The 14,263-nt window shown below is 37.7% G+C and overlaps 1 protein-coding gene across 1 annotated transcript in view; it reads right to left on the bottom strand.

Moving 5' to 3' along the window:
* Window positions 1-645: 645 nt before the first annotated feature.
* Window positions 646-14,263, bottom strand: part of LOC140942902 (cytochrome P450 4F4-like) — a 31,715-nt gene continuing 18,097 nt past the window's right edge. The window contains exons 6-14 of the mRNA XM_073391920.1: window positions 7,732-7,864; window positions 5,547-5,612; window positions 4,542-4,629; window positions 4,126-4,228; window positions 3,495-3,625; window positions 2,808-2,872; window positions 2,588-2,670; window positions 1,897-1,962; window positions 646-1,037 (exon numbers count right to left, since the gene is read on the bottom strand). Of these exons, the coding sequence (XP_073248021.1) occupies window positions 920-1,037; window positions 1,897-1,962; window positions 2,588-2,670; window positions 2,808-2,872; window positions 3,495-3,625; window positions 4,126-4,228; window positions 4,542-4,629; window positions 5,547-5,612; window positions 7,732-7,864 (853 nt within the window). The 3' untranslated portion in view covers window positions 646-919. The remainder of the gene's footprint in view (window positions 1,038-1,896; window positions 1,963-2,587; window positions 2,671-2,807; window positions 2,873-3,494; window positions 3,626-4,125; window positions 4,229-4,541; window positions 4,630-5,546; window positions 5,613-7,731; window positions 7,865-14,263) is intronic.

The raw sequence follows: 14,263 nt of genomic DNA, 5'->3' as shown, positions 1-14,263 counted from the left end.
CCATTCAACAACTTCATTTGCCTCTTGAGCCTCGTCATCCGATTCAACAGCAACATTTAGTCCCCTTCGGCAGGTTGACCCTGGACTTTGTGCCCTTAAAATGGCCGCTACTTGCTCTAGATTTTTTGCTAGGGTCGTGCTAAAAATACCCTTTTCTAGTAGCCATAGCAAAGGGTCTAGATGCAAACGATCTGCTGATAGGGACTTGACGGACTGCTATTTGGCACTCTAAAAAAAGTAACTTTGCAGTTTCAAGCACTGATTGCAGTTTCAAGCACTTTGCAGTTTTAAGCAAGATTGCTTGTATGTCAACTGAATTCAGATGTCTGGATCCAGACTAGAAAAAGACACGGATCAAGAGACACTTTTTAAAAAAGACTGCGCGATAACGGCTTTATTATGCTGTAAGTACATCATAGTTAGAAGTACTACCTGTATATGAACGTTTAAAACACTAAATATACAAGTCGAAAGGTGAATATGGGTACAAAGACATGGGGGGGGATCACGAAAGTTATATATAGTTATGAGGGGGGATCACTTCAATAAAATAACATTTAAAGGGGGGATCGGCTAAATTTCATCGTGTTTAGCCCAAAATCCTCCGACCCCCCCAAGGCGATAAATAATGACCGGTCCCTTATTTGAGGTTCTTTTGTTTGTAGAAATCGCGATGGTGATTATGCATAACAATACACTGCAAACAGTCGGTTTTTTATTTTTCTCCAAATCGGTTTAAAGTCTCCCACGCGCGACCCACACGAGCCTTGCATACGCAAAAATACGGACTGTTTTGCAGTAGTCTGGCATGACAAAGTATTTTTAAAACACCTCTTACATTACATTAGCTAAGTTTCAGAGCACCGAGTTAGGCAAACAGCCATTGAATTCTTGAACAATCTTGTTTCGTTTTCACCTTCTAGGGAGTAGACCTCGGTGAGATATTCACCACAATGCCATTTCTCGCTTTAAGAATCAGGTGAGATTGGAGATCTTCATTTGATACAATGTTCTGTGGGGCTACGCTTAAATCAAACCTGTCAGAAGGAAACCAAGCTTTTACTTTGTGCTTATTGGTGTATTAATAGGGTGTTAAAATTGACCATTACAGAAAATACCATAACTTACCATAATACTCTTTGTTGGTCGTCCAAAGCCCTAATTTCAGTAATTTCAGTTTCTTTTGGGGCCATTTGCACTCCAAAGAGAAACTGAAGACAATGCTTATGCAAAGTTTTGGAGTGACTAACAAAGAGTTCTTTGGTATGTTATGGTATTTTCTGTAGTGGTCAATACTCCTGTGCGGATTTAACTCTTTTCTCGAGTGAACACTCTCGTCTGTTCCAGTAGAGAGAAAAAGTGTGACGTGGTAGCAATATTTTTGCATCCCAACAATTTTTCTTGACGGAGACGGCCATTTGCATTGTCCAACGATGGAACGAAACTATGGGCTATTGATTTGTTCCTGAGTGCGGTCATGCGCAGGAAAGTCCTACATGTCATTTTTTTTGTTACCATGGCAAAGTGACGTAACGACTTCTCTGTGAAAACAGTGGGCCCTAGTCACGTGAGTGGATGCCCGCTATAGACCCCTTAAATATTGGTAGTGAACTGTAAGTAGCCTGCAGACGAGGCTAATGTAAGATTGTCCCGAGAGTCTTCTCGTTTCCCAAAGACGAGTAGTCCCGGGGGATGAGCGAGGAGTACATTGGAAACAATTTGAATGTATGAGACACTTAAAATCAAGTGGCTCAGTAAAACAACTTCAACGTGGGTTGCCCGCGGAAGACTCTGCATCTATTAACTTGAGATAAGGCTAACCCTGTAAAAATGAGACTTCATTCGCCTCGTTATTAACAAAACTTCAGACTCAGTTGTTTTAGTTTTTTCACTTACTTGCGAAGAATCATTGCAATAGCTGTTTTGATCTCAGCAAGGGCAAACGCTTGGCCGATACAGTTTCTGAAAGCATAAATGATAGTACCGTCTTGAATTACGAAGAGTGATGTAAAAACCGATCTCTTTTTCTCTCACGTCTTAAAAGCTGCTGATAATTGAAATAAGAAAATTTGAACATGCTGTTGGACGATCTCGACCTCAGACCTCAGAGGTGCCTGACCACAGACTCCCCGGCTCCTCTTAAGCGCGGGAGATCTGGGTTACAATATGATGTTGCTTATTTACGCAAAGAGTGGGTGGAGAATTTACGAACAAGGGCAAGAGAAAATAAAGGGAGTTATAGAGAGTAGACTTTGTAAAACATCTCCCAGGTGTTTACATTCCCACAACGTCAGGAAATAGTCAATAAAATATCAATAATATACATCGCGCGGACAACTTGATCCACTTGCACAGAGCCACGCCTTTGTCGCGGGTGGATGTATGACGGGACGCACCTCTAATTGTTTTATTCTGCTCTATTGAGGGGTCAGAAAGTCCTAAGATCCGTTATTAAGTGAATCGTTCAAGACATCGAGGGCCACAAAGTATGCTGAGGTTTTTTGTGGTCTCCAGAGAAAAATCCTCATTTCGTTGTTCTTAGCGTAGACGAAATTGTTTTTAAATACATTTAAATTTGAAGCCTTACCTTGGTCCAGCAGAAAAGGGAATGTACGCATATGGAGACATTTCTTTCATGTTTTCGTTGGTGAAACGCAGAGGATCAAAAGTCTAAAAAATAAAATCGACATGAGTACTTCAAGAATGCACAAAGTTGCTTGTTTCACTCTAAAAGTTAAGTTTTGATAAGCAGTTATAACGAGTTTCCTTGTATTAAGAAGAATTAACAAGAATTTCAGCACACTGACCTCTGGGTCCTTCCATACATGTGGATTACGATGCAAGGCAAACATGTGAGTCCTCACCCAGGTACCTGTTAAACAATATAAAGATGTTTGGTGAGAGATATTCCTATGTATAAACAGCTGCATAAAGGGATTTGTTTATCGTCTGTCTCGCGATAACACTGCGTTATGACTTCAGTCATTGATCGCGACGTTTCGACCGTGTACCGCAGGCCTTCACCAGGCGATAATGTCGATCTACTGAGTGGAACTATTTGTACCAACGTGATTACTAATAAGTGGTGTATCAATCCCTTACGAGAATCGAACCACGGGAGTCTCTTCCAAGACGAAGTCCCGACATATCTACGTTTTTAAAGAGATTTCATTGCATGCAATTTCCAAGTAACAATACACGTGTAGTTTTATGTTGTCGCTGAACATACATGGCATTCCCTTAGCACTGTAGTGCAAACAACGAACATAGAGATCAAACAATGCCTTAAATGGTCGCTTATAGAGGGATAAAAATAATCAGAAATTCCACAACCGTCTTCCAAAAAAGTGGTCGCGGTCGCTTACCAAGGTTGCAACCGTGGTGATTTGACTGGGAAAATTTTGGTGTTTTGGATAGGTGGTCGCCTATGGGAGGTGGTCGCACTTTGAGGTTCAACTGTAATTTTGAAATTAAGCTTCAGTTCAGCAACTAACCTTCTGGTACCACTTTTCCGTCTATCTCATAGGGCTTGTCTAACACGCGACTGGTAGAAACAACTACGCTGTGAAGTCGATTAGATTCCTTAATACATAGTTGAAGATATTTCAGTCTGTTGAGATCATTCCTATTAAAGACAAGATAAGCATACTCGTAAAAGAACAATATTGAAACTTCTAGGCCTCTATGCAAAGACATTCCGGTCAGGTTCTCTTAAAGGTATCGCCTGCAGAGAGAAAGGGGATACGAAGTTTTTGGTAGTGCCAGTTATGGATACTTGCTAACGGTTAAAGAACTCTATGAGCGATTGTGTCCAGAAATAAAGGACCTGGAAAACAGATCGAATTTTCAGAAATTTTAAAACCAACATTTCAAACTAGAGGAGAGGACCGTTGCCCCTCCGCCACCCCATCTCTAAATCCGTTCATTCCTGTGCAGATACCCGGCCAAGATGCGCCTTCCCAGGCCTTTTCGGTTGATATAGAACGGTGGGGAGAAGCTCTCACAAACTCGCCCGGACCACGTGACCTGAATGGCACAGACCGCGCGGAACACTGGCGTCTAAGGACTGGGCAAGTTACCCAGTATGTGCAATAGGATAGTTGGAAACTTCACATCAACACTAACCATTCAAACTCTTCCTTCTCTCCAAACACCTCTTCAATTTCCTGCCGACACTTCTGTTGGTGTTCTGGAAACCGTGCCAAGTTGTACAATGTCCAAGAGATAGCTTTGGAATTGAACAAAAAGGAATGTTTTTTCCGAATTCAAGATGGCGGCACTTTCTAAATTAAACGGATCAGTAAAACCAACGAACACAAAACTCTTCCAACGGGTGGAATTCCCTATACAACTTTCTAATCCAGTTTGTTTGTTTCACGCTCTATTTTCTAAGGTCCCCAATGAGCACTGCATTGCTACGAAGTCTTATTTCATTTTAATTAATGCAGAAATGCCCATTTGTCAGAAAGCAAAAAAAAAACAGTATTTAGGAAGAAGGGCCACTTTTAAGAATTTTCCTCTAAATTTATAGTTTTACTCACAGCTGGCTGTTGTATCGTGTCCCGCAAACATGAAGGTCATGACTTCTGAAATTATTTCCTCCTCGGACAAACCATTCCCATGTTCATCCTGCAGCATAATGAAAAAGTCTTGTATGGTGGTTGTTTTTTAGTGTTTGATAGAGCAAAAAATGCAACAATTATTATAACGGCAACTTGACGCTAAGGTAGAAGTTGTGATTACAGTGGCGCCACTAAACAAAATTTTTTGCATTTTTTGATATGTTTTCAACATCATTTGATGGGTTGCATGCATTTTTTAAAGGATTACTGATTGATTAAACCTTTCAAGTTGTGATAATCGTTCTCCAAAAGATTGGTTCTGCTTGAGACGGAACTCATCAAAGCAGTCAAAAAGTCGTACACAACTTGTAAAAAAAAGGAAAAAAAATCTTGTCTTGCAGCAGGACGATCGTCACTCAGGACTTTAAAACGCCTGCATTCACCATTTTCACATACACCATAATGCACCTTGTTTACCGTCCAAAATTTTGCATAACCATTGTTTCCGATTTCCCCGGGGTATTACAGTCGTCCCAAGAGAAATCCAAGACAATGATTATGCAAAATTGGGGGTGTGGGGGTAAACAAGGAACATTATGGTCTAGGTGAAAATGGTGAATAGGCTTTCTAGTTACAGGTGTACCGTAAACTGTTGCTTATAAGCCCCCTCCCCAGTTATAGGCTACCTGTAACAAAAATATACATGCGATTACAAGGACTCCCCTCGGGATATAAGCCCTCCTGTAATTCTGTTCCGCATTTGTTGAAATATGTTCGATTTATTATGACGTTTTGAAGCTTAACTGAAAACCAGTAAAATTTAATGTAAAACGTGTTTGTGATCAGCACTGCTGTAGCTTGTTTCAAAGAGATTTTTCTATTCCGGTTATCAAGCCCCTTTGGATATAAGCAGTCTTAAAACACCTTGCCAAGATACATAAACCTTGGGCTTATACGCCACATTTTATGGTATTTTTGCATTACCCTAGCTCCGAGTAGGATGTCTAAGAAATCCAAACGTTTCTTCTTCTGAATCCTCTCTTGCTCATCCTGCAGAAGTTATAAGTAGAAAATTCTAGGGATGCCTCTACACATGAAGCAGCACGTTTTCCTAAGGGAATTTCGATTCTTTATTCGTCACTTGCACATCTCCCACAATGCACCTTATTTGCCCTCCAAAATTTTGCATAAGCATTATTTTCAGTTTCTCTTGGGACGGCTGTAACACCCAGGAGAACTGAAAAACAAAGGTTATGCAAAAGTTGGAGGGCAAATGAGATGCATTATGGGAGATGTGCAAGTGGCAAATTATGCACTAATAATCTTAGTCATAAACAAAGAACTCTCAAAACAAATGAAAATAAAGAACAAACGGCCCATTAAGTGCTTTGAATAAATGCAAGAGCAGATGACTGTGATGGAACAGGAGGTCATTAGAGAGGTCATTAGTCACGTTCACGACAAACGGCAAACGTCAGATTCAAGTTGAGTATTTCTCAGAACAGACAATAAACAGATAAAAACTGTCCAGAACAATTTTTATGGATAAAACTGGCGTGAAAATACTCTTTTTCGAGTAGAAGTAACAAACAGTTAACGACAATTAAGGGGAAAACTTGGTCACCTGGTAAAAATTCACGTTTGGCGTTTGGCGAAGACGTGACTTTTAATCTCTCTGTTATTAGCGAGGGTAAGCATCACGTTTACGTCAAACGGCAAACGCGAATTTGTACCACGTGACTACCCTTTTACTTTTCGTTTGCTGTCCATTATTTCTACACATAATTCATTATCCATAAGAATTGTTTTGAGCTGTTTTTACCTGCTCATTTTCTATACTCTTTATTACCAATAATAGCCTACTGTTTCACTTCAGCGGCCACAATAATGACCTGCTGATTCGAAACCAATGGAAAGGTACATTTAATCAGATAATGGCAATCGCTCCTCGGCCTTCTTAAAAACGATAACCTCGGGCTACGCGCTTGGTCATAATTTTTAAGAAGACCTCAGAGGTCAGATATTTTCCCATAACGAATTACCAGAGTGCTTCCATTTTTTGTTCTCTTGCTTATAATTGATGTAATTTGAAGTTATTCTGAAAATGGCCTATTACTGGTGACGCCTTTTAGACCCCAGAGCCCACTGTTTTGGGCCAGCACAAAAAGGGCCACTCTTCACACTGACCAAAAGGAAAGCAGGCTCTGAGATATGCCGCTGACCGTATAAGTATTATGAAAGCTTCGATTTCTCATGCATTCTGTCCGTGAATAGACCATTTTACAGTTACAGGTGGAAACGAGGCAGGAGTTGGCCATATTTTGATATAACCTTTCCTGGTTTATTAAATAAATCATGTTGTTCTTATGCTAACTGGTAGTTTTAATTCATTCTTTCTATAAGAAAAGGAAAGACGTTTTGTATCAAAACAAGGTCAACCTCAGCCTCACGTTCACTCACAAAGGCTGGGATACTAAGCTCACAACTGTAAAATGGTCCATTGTTAAACGTCACGCAACGGCGACTCTCCTAACTCCTTACAGCGATGACATGCGCGTCTACACAATAAGGAGCTTAATTAAGCAAAATCAAATTTTAACGACTCACGTCAACCGGAAGTGAGCCATTTACCCTTCGAGTGTGCCTTGACGTTAACAAATTTGTATTGCTAAGTATCTTTTTCTTATAGACAATTTTCCCGAGAAGTTTGGCAAAACCACTTCCCAAAAATGCAAAAGGTCCACTTCCGGTTGACTTGCGTAGCTCAAAAACGCCTTTGCTCTCTCACCTCCAGAGTCGCTTCATTCATTTCAATAATTCCTTTCAATCACGAGCGGGAGCCCCGGTGGAAATTAGTTACTATTAAGAGCAACTACAGGTTTCGAAGATTACTATAAAAGCTGTAAATTTTGTAACATTTTGTATATTACTACGATTAAGATACAGGTGTATGGAAATATTATACCATCTGAAAGCAATGGTCACACTACACAACTCTGTGATAAGGCAAGGAATATAAGAATATGTTGTACGCAAGCGTAAGATACTCGCTATACCAAGGAGTTGTGTAGTATGACCATTGCTTTCAGATGGTTTAATTTTGGAGAAAAATATAAATCTCTTTTTTTTTTTACTTTCTTACGCAAAACAAAACGTTCGCAATACTTACAGTGTCTTTTAAAGCAGCTCTCCGCTCTTCGACTGTTTCTTTGGCTTTGTTACGAATCAGGGCACAGTTTTTAGCAAACTTTCTTGCTCCTGCGGTCATTTGATAGATAAAATCAGGATAAAGCCAAGGGTTCCTAAATATAGAGAAAAAAGAACTCTACACAATCGAAAATGTTCGATAATACCTTTAGAAACATGCAACCTTTAAAACTTTCCTATATCAGTCTACAAGCGCTACATTTCTATCTAGAACGTCACCAACCAATGTTACACGTTCTATTTTGCCAAGAGAGAAACATAAACAAACTGGAAAATTTTCGGCCAAAAACATGGAAATTTACCAAATTTCATAAAACGATGATTTTATACTTTAGATCGAAGTTATTATCGTCTGGAAAGACTACTTTTCTATCTAAAAAGGTACCAAATACTTTCTGTAGGCCTATTTTGCCTAGAAAGAGAGGACGCGACGAAAACAAGTTACACATTTTTCACCAAAACCATAAACTAACCCCTTTGGAAAAATGAAACGTTTGTGCCTCTCTTAACGTCTTTCTTGTAGATAGGTTAGTTTTTGTTTCTAGAACATCACCAAAACGTTTATTTTGCCTGTATATTGGCTACAGAATGAAAAAATTAATAGTTTTTGACCCAGAGCATTGGACTAACCAGCCCCTTTGGAAAAATGCAAATTTTGCGAATCTCATCGATGAATTTTATACTCAAATTGTGCCACTTCCCTGAATCGATCTTTTTAAGTCTAAAAGGGCTAGTCTTCAATCTAGACAGTCACCAAACATTTTTAGTCGGCCTGTTTTGCATAAAAAGGCAGGATGAGCAAATTTTAAATTTTTCACCAAAACCATGGCCTACCCCTTTGAAAAATGCCAATTTTCCGACTTGTTATAAGTCTAAATAAAACAACACTAAACACAATTAGTTGATTTATTTTATTTCAAAACATACCATACAGAAATTAAAAATTTTGCACCAAAACCATGTAACCGATTTGGAAAAATGCAAATCTTTCTACTTTCTCAAAACGATGTTATCAAAGTCTAGAAAGCCTAGTTTTCTAACAAGAAGGACATTAAACGCTTCTAGTCGGACTATTTCGATAAAACAGAAAGAATAAATTTTTAAGCAAAACCATGGAAACCCTTAGGAAAATGCAAATTTTGCGATACTATTGACTAACCCCTTAGAAAAATGCAAACTTTGCGATTTTGTTAAATCGATGTTTTTAAAGACTAGTTCTCTATCTAGAACGTCACCAAAAACTTTCATTCGGACTATTTTTACTAAAAAGAAAGAATAAAAACGTTTCAACTTTTTGACAAAAACGGTGGACTAACCCCTTTAAAATAAGGACAATTTTGCGACTTTTTAAAATCGATGTTTTTATAGTCTAGAAAGGCTATTTCTCTACCTAATGCGTCACCAAACACATTTTATCCACCTTGTTTGTATAAAAGAAAATAATGAGAAAAATTGCAATTTTTGACAAAAACCATGGAATAACCCCTTTGGAAAAATGCAAATTTTACTTGTTTTGAAATCAATGTTTTCAAAGTCTAAAAAGATATTTCTCAATCTAGAACGTCACCGAACACTTTTACTCGGCCTATTTTGACTTTAAAAAAAGAATAAGCAAAATTACAATTTTTAACAAAAAACATAGACTAACAACTTTGGAAAAACGCAATTTTGTGACTTGTTCAAAACCATGTTTTTATAATCTACAAAAGCCTATTTTCCTATATAGAACGTCATTAAACACTTTTGTTCGCCATTTTTTGAATAAAAAGAAAAAATGAGAAAGATTACAATTTTTGAGACAAACCATGGACCCTTTGGACCCTTTGGACCCTTTGGAAAAATGCAAATTTTGCGACTTTTTGTAATCAATGTTTTTATGGTCTAAAAAGCCTATTTCTCTATGTAGAACGTCACCAAACAGTTTATTTGGCATATTTTCACTAAAAAGAAAACTTGAGAAAATTTACAATTTTTGACAAAAACCATGGAAAAAAATGCAAATTTTGTAACTTTTGAAAATCGATGTTTTTAGAGTCTAGAAAGGCTATTTGTCTATCAAGAACGTCATTACACAGTTTTATTTAGCAGGTTTTGAATACAAGGAAAGAATGAGAAAGATTACGGTTTTTGAGAAAAACCATGGACTAACCCCTTTCGAAAAATGCAAATTTCCCGACTTTTTCTAATCAATGTTTTTATGGTCTAGAAAGCCTATTTCTCTATGTAGAACGGCACCAAACACTTTTATTTGGCATATTTTCACTAAACTTGATAAATTACGGTTTTTGACAAAAACCATGGACTACCCCCTTAATGCAAATGCAAAATGCAAAGTTTGCGACTTTTTCAGTAGATGTTTTTATAGTATAAAAAGGCTATTCATCTATCTAGAAAGTTATTAAACACTATTATTTGGCGTATTTTGAAAAAAAAGGAAAAGGTGAAAGATTACAAAAGCCATGGACCTACCCCTTTGGAAAAATGCAAATTTTGCGACTTTTCTAATCGATGTTTTTATGGTCTAGAAAGCCTATTTCTCTACGTAGAACGTCACCAAACACTTCTATTTGGCATATTTTTACTAAAAAGAAAAAGTGAGAAAAATTACAATTTTAAACGAAAACCATGGACTAACCCTTTTAAGAGAATGCAAATTTTGCGACTTTTTTAAATCGATGTTTTATAGTCTAGAGAGGCTATTTATCTATCGAGAACGTTATTAAACAGTTTTATTTGGCATATTTTGAATAAAAAGAAAGAATGCGAGCGATTACAATTTTTGACAAAAACCGTAGACTAACCCCTTGGGAAAAATGGAAATTTTGCGACTTTTTCTTATTGATGTTTTTATAGTCTAAAAAGACTATTTATTTATGTAGAACGTCATTACGCACTTTAATTTGGCGCATTTTGAACAAAACGGAAGAATGAGAAAGATAACAACTTTTGAGAAAAACAATGGACTAACCCCTTGGGAAAAATCCAAATTTTTCGACTTTTTCTAATCAATGTTTTTAAGGTCAGAAACCCTATTTCTCTGTAAAGAACGACACCAAACACTTTTATTCGGCATATTTTCACTAAAAAGGAAAAATAAGAAAACTTCAAATTTTTGACAAAAACAATGGACTATCCCGTTCAAAAAAAGTAAATTTTGCGACTTTTTGAAATCGATGTTTTTGTAGTCTAAAAAAGCTATTTATCTATCTCCAACGTCATTAAACACTTTTCTTCGCCATTGTTTGCATAAAAAGAAAAAATGAGAAAGAGAAAAACCATGGACTAAGCCCTTTGGAAAAACGCAAATTTTAGGACTTTTTTAATCGCTTTTTTTTTGGTCTAAAAAGCCTATTTCTCTATGTAGAACGTCACCAAACACTTCTATTTGGCATATTTTAATTAAAAAGAAAGAATGTAAAAAATTACAATTTTAAACAAAAACCATGGACTAAACCCATTAAAAGAATGCTAATTTTGCGACTTTTTCAAATCGATGTTTTATAGTCTAGAGAGGCTATTTATCTATCTAGAACGTCATTAAACAGTTTTACTTGGCATATTTTGAATAGAATTAAAGAATGAGAACGATTACAATTTTTGACAAAAACCATGGACTACCCCTTGGGGAAAATGCAAATTTTGCAACTTTTCCTAATTGATGTTTTTATAGTCTACAAAGACTATTTATGTATGTAGAACGACATTACGCAATTTTATTTGGCGTATTTTGAACAAAAAGGAAGAATAAGAAAGATTACAATTTTTTAAAAAAAGCCTCGACTAACCCCTTTGGAAAAATGCAAATTTTGCGACTTTTTCAGATCAATGTTTTTATGGTATAGAAAGCCTATTTCTATGTGACGAACGATGAAAAACACAATGGGTTGATCCCTTTGGAAAAATGTCAATTTTTCAACTTTCTGAATTTCTTGTTTATATAACCTAAAAAGGCGTTTTCTAGTTCTAAATTATCGTAAAAGACATTTTCCTGGCCTATATTGCCTAAAAAAAAAGTTGGAAAAATGGCCACCTTTGGACCAAAACCATGGGTTAACCCCTTTGGAATACATGTGGGGGAACACATATCACTAAGGATATGTGTTTCCTAGGTAAGGGAACACATATGACAAGGGAGATGTGTTTCAGAGGTAGGGAAACACATATCACTAGGGAAATGGTTTCTCAGGTGGGGGAACACATATCTCTAGGGATATGTGTTTCCCAGGTGGGAAACACATATCAATAGGGATGGACCAAAACCATGGGTTAACCTCTTTGGAATACATGTGGGGGAACACATATCACTAAGGATATGTGTTTCCTAGGTAAGGGAACACATATCACAAGGGAGATGTGTTTCACAGGTAGGGAAACACATATCACTAGGGAAATGGTTTCTCAGGTGGGGGAACACATATCACTAGGGATATGTGTTCCTAAAAAAAAAGTCGGAAAAATGGCCATTATTGGACCAAAACCATGGGTTAATCCCTTTGGAAAAATGTCAATTTTTCGACTTTTTGACCTTCTTCTTTTTATACCCTAGAAAGGCGTTTTTTCGTTCTAGAATATCGTAAAACACATTTTCCTGGCTTATATTGCCTAAAAAAAAATACTTAAAAAAATAGCCATTTTCGGACCAAAACCATGGGTTAACCCCTTTGGAATACATGTGGGGGAAAACATATCACTAGGGATATGTGTTTCCTAGGTAGGGGAACACATATCACAAGGGAGATGTGTTTCACAGGTAGGGAAACACATATCACTAGGGATATGTGTTCCCCCACCTGGGAAACACATATCACTAGGGAAATGTGTTTCTCAGGTGAGGGAAGACATATCCCTAGTGATATGTGTTTCCCAGGTAGGAAACACATATCACTAGGGATATGAGTTTCCCAGGAGGGGGAACACATATCACTAGGGATATGTGTTTCCTAGCTGGGGGAACACATATGACTGGGGATATGTGTTCCCCAACCTGGGAAACAGATATTACTTGGGATATGTGTTTCCCAGCTGGGGGAACACATATAACTACGGATATGTGTTTATTATATACATACTGAGAAATACTCACCAAAAAGCTATGTCGTAAATTTTCGTACGCAAATTAGTTCTAGCCAATCAGAGGAGCGAACGATGGTTTTCACACGTGAAAAAAATGATACGTCCAATCAGAATCGCGAACGATGTTTTTTCACGTGTGAGAAAAATGATACGTCCAATCAGAGGCCACAGAGGTGTGTAAGTTTCGCGCCAAAATTCCCGCCTTTTATTGCAGCCTGCAGCGCCGCTTCGCACACATTCAACGAGAAAAGTTTTACTCAAAGAGTTTTTCTCGCTAAAAAAGTGAAAAACATTTCAGAAATGGAGTGGAAAAGTTTCGTTTGTTTCACTGTCGATAAAGAAAACTTTAGAGAGCCGGCGAAACAACAGCGGAAAGGGAAAAACAGAACGAGACGTAAGCTTTTGTTGTGCTTTTTGTCGGAGCTACTTTGCCTTTCATTTAAGCTTAAGCTTATATTGAAACCGGACATTTTACTTAAATTCACTCATTTTCAATTGTGCATTGACAGCAAACAGTTAAGATTACTTATAGTTCTTGGATTACTTCATATCCTTACCGTCATTTATGTTTTTAACAAACGTTTTTACTAAAAAGCTGATTCTTCGTTTTCGTTGTCATTTTGCGGCAAGTGTGTAGCGGCAAATAAGCATTTTTGAAAGATTTAAAATAAAAAGGCCGCCAAAATGATGAATGTCTCGGTATGTATATAATAAACACAATACCACATGGAAAGTGCTTTGTACGGTATTTACGCACTCGTTGTTTTTGTATCAGAAATCTTACTCGTTCGCTGCGCTCACTCGTTCGATTTCTGATACGTCAACAACTCGTGCGTAAATACCGTACGCCAGCACTTTCCATGAAGTATTCTCTATTTCCCAGGTGGGAGAACACATATCACTAGGAATACGTGTTTCCCACATGGGGGAACACATATCACTAGGAATATGTGTTTCCCAAGTGGGGGAACACATATCACTAGGAATATGTGTTTCCCAAGTGGGGGAACACATATCACTAGGAATATGTGTTTCCCAAGTGGGGGAACACATATCACTAGGGATATGTGTTTCCCAGCTGGGGGAACACATATCACTAGGGATATGTGTTCCCCAGCTGGGGGAACACATATCACTAGGGATATGTGTTTCCCAGCTGGGGGAACACATATTACTAGGGATATGGGTTTCCCAGCTGGGGGAACACATATCACTAGGGATATGTGTTTCCCAGGTAGGGGAACACATATCACTAGGGATATGTGTTTCCCAGTTGGGGGAACACATATCACTAGGGATATGTGTTCCTAAAAAAAAATTGGAAAAAATGGTCATTATTGGACGAAAACCATGGGTTAATGCCTTTGGAAAAATGTCCATTTTTCGCCTTTTTGAACTTCTTGTTTTTATAGCCTAGAAAG

Source organism: Porites lutea, chromosome 7, assembly GCF_958299795.1.
Source record: "Porites lutea chromosome 7, jaPorLute2.1, whole genome shotgun sequence".
NCBI lineage: Eukaryota > Metazoa > Cnidaria > Anthozoa > Scleractinia > Poritidae > Porites > Porites lutea.
Note: the sequence above shows the minus strand (reverse complement) of the source record. Positions and strands in the feature narration are given on the sequence as shown.